General features: G+C 48.1%; 1 protein-coding gene across 2 annotated transcripts in view; it reads left to right on the top strand.

Annotated features, from left to right (window-relative positions):
• Positions 1-2752, top strand: part of LRRCC1 (leucine rich repeat and coiled-coil centrosomal protein 1) — a 24362-nt gene extending 21610 nt beyond the window's left edge. For both annotated transcript variants that reach the window (XM_011375928.2, XM_023520848.1), the window contains one exon: positions 2232-2752. In XM_011375928.2, the coding sequence (XP_011374230.1) occupies positions 2232-2378 (147 nt within the window). In that variant the 3' untranslated portion in view covers positions 2379-2752. The remainder of the gene's footprint in view (positions 1-2231) is intronic.
• Positions 2753-4318: the final 1566 nt, after the last annotated feature.

Raw genomic sequence — 4318 nt, 5'->3', positions numbered from 1 at the left:
ACTGCCGCGGAGCAGTTCCCAGGGCGCGGTGCTTTATTATAATTCGGGTTCAGGGCTCTCGAGTGTATCACTTTAACATCACTGACGGAGGAATGAGTGTAGAGCGATGCCGAGTGGGGGGCAGAACTCAGAATCACCCGTGCAGCTTTCTAACAGTACACGTGCATGCAGCCCCCTGAAGTTTCCATTCAGAGTTTGGGGTCAGAGCAGATATTTTGAAAACTCAGCAAGTGGTTAAGTTTTCAGTCGCGCGCCATTCTGAGTGTGTGGGAACCCCTCGCACCCCGTCCTGCCCCGGACGCCAGCCACCCTCCGTCCAGCGTCTCCACACTCCGTGCTCCCCGCCTGGTAGTCACTGTCCCCATGGTCAGAGGGACTGTCTCGGTATCACAGGCCTTGTGTTCAAGTAACGTTGATTCGAGTGCTGGCCCCAAAGCGCAAGAATAGAGATGCTGGCAGAGAGCCGGACGGTGCCCCTCTAAGTGCACAGGTGAGCGTTCTGGACTTAATAAAGGAGACCACGCGCTGAGGCCGCCGAGGTCTGCGGTCAGAGCGAATCCGCTGCCGTGAAATCGGGAAGGAGGAGAAAGGTTCGTGCTGGTTTTGCTGTCACACCTCAGGCTGCGAAGGTCACGGCCACAGTGCGTGATAACGTGCTTGGTGAAGATGGAAAAGGCGTTAAATTGGTGGGCAGAAGACACGAACAGAAAACACATTTTGACTGACGGCAGCGTGTTGCAGCACAAAGCATCGAGCCTGTGCCAGGGCTGCAGCGAGGGACCCGCCCCCCCGAGACCAGCGACACCAAGCCACGCGCTGCCCGTGAGGGGCGCGCAGACTCGGGAGTAGGTTTGGCGTTGTATCGTCCCTCGTCGTGACAAGAGCGAGAAGGGTGAGCACAGCACAGTGAGACGAGAAGGAGCGAGAGGCCGCGCGCCGAGCTGCCAGCGTGGTCGTCCGGCGCGCCGTGGGTGGCCTCTGCCGAACTCGCAGGCGTCACCGTGGGGAGCTGCGCACAGGAAAAGGCGTAACGCGCAGGGTTCGTGCTGTCTGCGGTTTCAGGGGACCGCGTCCCCCGCAGAGAAGGGGGGCTGCCTGCCCCCTGCAAGACGGGTTAGAGCAGCAGCCGGGAGCGAGTTCAGCGGCAGAAGGGAACCAGCGCTCCTCGCCCCGACTGCCACGGGCCTGTGACCGCGCGACACCGCCCTGGGGAGGCCGCCTGCCCCGGAGGGCGGCGGGCTGGGGCTGGGGCTGGGGCTGGGCAGCAGTCACAGTGGAGGAGGAAGCGTGACTCGTCCCAATTCAGCTCTTTGTTTCAAGTCCACAGAGGTTTCAGATGTTTTATCTAAAATCTCCCGCGTGTTCTCCAGGCCCCGCGGGGACCACTAACTAAAGTGTGATGATGGGCCCTGAGCTGGAAGGACGTCCTGGGTTCCATGGCGGACCTGCTGCCAGTCCAGTGTGACATCGCAGGGACATGTCTGTCGGGAGCAAGAGAAATGGCACCAGAGCTTAAACGTGATAACAAGGGAAGAAATCGCGAGGCATCGTGTAGCGATGGTCATTTAAATCAGGAGAGATATCAGCCTTCTGAGAGAGAGTCTAGTCTGTCCTAGAGAGTAGGCAGAGGGGAGTGAGCAGAAAGGGACGGTCAGATTGCTGGTGCCGTCAGGACTGTCGCGTCACCGGACAGAGGGTGTCAAGCAGGAGGTGACAGTATCAGACACAGAGACTCCAAGGAGGACGGAGGACTGAGGATACAGTGGTCGCTCAGAGGCGGTCGTCCCTAGCCAGCACCGCGACCTGAGAATGCAGTAGGGACCCCAGGAGGGGATCGGGGGCGGGGGGAGGCTGCTGCAGGCTGGAGGGTCTGGAAGGGACCATGTGGAAGGTGACCGTGGCGGCACAGGGCAGTGGGAGGGTGGAGTCAGAGGCTGGGCTTCTGTCCAGATGTGCCGCTGAGAAGCTGCACAACCTCGAACAAATTTTCTAAGCTCTAAAGCAGTGTCAGGAAATCGCCGTGTGTTTATCACAGGAACCTGTGGGGAGAGGTAATACGCGCGTAAGTTCTCTGTATGTTGCGTGGCCATCATTTCCCCCGATAGTATCTGAACTAGTTAGTTACATTTCAGTAACCTCATGGCTTTAAATAAATGTCACAGATTGCAAAATGCATAAAAAAAGAACTTTTTTCAGAATGCATTTTTTAAATTTAAGAAATTTTTATTTAGGTTCATCAGGTTGAAGAAGAAATGCGTGAACTTCTGCAAGAAACATGCAAGAACAAAAAAGCAATGGAAGCGAAAATCAAGCGACTTGCTTTTGCTCTGAATGAAATTCAGCGAGATTGTGATAGTTCTGAGACAGGACTTAATTGAAATGGACCGGCCGACATTGTAAAAATGATTAAATATTGTAACAGTAGTAACTGCTGTGACTTGGAAATGTCTCTTTCTACACATTTCATTCTGATTCTATTTCAAAAGACTTTTGATAAAGTATTTAATTGTATATGTAGGTTTTTATAATAAATTGTTGATAATTATGTATATTAGAAAAACCTATCAAAATAACTAGACTTAAGACATTTTTTCTTGTTTCTGTGCTGTGCATTGTTTGGGAGTTAAACATTTGCCAATGAATGTAAATGAAAATTAAGGTCATCATTCGACTATATTAGGAAAGTACTTGACTGATTGTTGTTGCTTATTGTGTTAATGAAGAACTAATTATATTTATTGGTTGTCCTTTAGTTGATGTAGTGCCATTCTTTTTAAATGCTCATATGTTCAAAAGTATAGCCAAAAAAGCATTTGAAATCCGTATGAGATCTGGCACCCTTAGACAGCCTCTGAGGCTGTCTCCACGTCACTCATCATGACCCCTATTGATAGTGCGTTTGGCTTTTCATCAAAGATCACATTTCAGGTTTTACAGACACTATTTGTTTCTCAGGAGGAAAACTATTCCCCTCTTACTTCCTCATTTTCCCCTTTAGTCACTATATATGAAGAGAGGTCTTGCAACTAGAAGTGATTTCATTTCACATCAGGACATTTATTACTGTTTCACTTTATCGTCATCTCATGTTCCTACGTGTGCAGAACAAAAAACTATTCTTAATGTTTCTAAAAGAATATAATACCATGTATTTAACTCGTAGCCAGTGAGCTAAGGTGTAAAAATTAAATGGAATCGGGGGGGAAAAATGTAAATGCTTCTAAAAGAGAAGGCCACATTTCATTGTCAGCAAGCTTCATTCCGAACTCTGCCAGACAGCACTGAGCATACCAGCACGTGTAATGAGAGTCGGGGGGGAGGGGGAGGGCATATATAATTTGGGAAAATAATAGCTGGAAACTTACTAAATTTGACCCCCCCAAAGAAAGATCCACCTACAGATCCAAGAACTTCGGTAAAATCTAGGATAAACAAAGAGAACCACACCTAGATGTTTTACAGTCAAACCTGGGAAAATCTTGAAAGCAATAAGAAAATGGTTTATCTCATATAGAAGAGCAATATAATTTATAGTTCACTTACCAGAAACCGTGAGGCCAGAAGGCAGAGGATGACATATTTGAAGTATGGGAAGAACAGTATCCGTCAGTCAAGGATTCCATATCCAGCAAAACTATCCTGCAAAATAAAGGCAATCCCCGACAAAGTTTATTGCTGGCCTCTTACCTGAAAAGAGTTAAAAGACAGCCCTAGAGGCTGAAAGGAAATGGTATCAGTGACTCAAATCCACTGGAAGAAATAAATAATGGAAACAACAAACGGTCGATTTTTATGAGGAACCATATAAATGTATATTCTATTAGACATAAAGCAATTACACATGTTGAATTTATATACGATATGTGCGACAAAAATTGTATGAAGTTGGGGCAGGGAAATATGATATCGTAGCTTTACCAAATTAATATTAATCCAAAGGCTGGTCATTTAAAATGTGTATTATAATCTGTAGAACAGCCAGTAAGAAAATAACCCAAAGTTATAGTTCAGAAAAGAGTAGGTTCCACGTGGCAGCATAAAAGCACCAAAATGGACAAGTATTTTAAAACACCCGGTTAAGGTCTGAAAATTGTCCTAAGCGCATAGAGTGAATGAAACATTCAAGGCAATGTGCTAGAAGCGGGTGGCACCGAGCCATCTCCCCTCGCCTTGGGCTCAGCGGGATGGAAGTCCCAGTGGGCGGCAGGGTGGGTGGGCTGTCAGCCTTTCTCAGCTGTGTCGCAGGGGCAAGGTTAAACCTTGAGCTCCACTCGCCAAGAAGATTCCAATTAGTAAAACCGGGAACGAAAGCAAGGAC

The sequence above is a fragment of the Pteropus vampyrus genome, unplaced genomic scaffold (assembly GCF_000151845.1).
Source record: "Pteropus vampyrus isolate Shadow unplaced genomic scaffold, Pvam_2.0 Scaffold280, whole genome shotgun sequence".
Classification (NCBI taxonomy): Eukaryota; Metazoa; Chordata; class Mammalia; order Chiroptera; family Pteropodidae; genus Pteropus; species Pteropus vampyrus.
The sequence above is the reverse complement of the archived record's forward strand: the minus strand, read 5'-3'. Positions and strand labels throughout refer to the sequence as shown.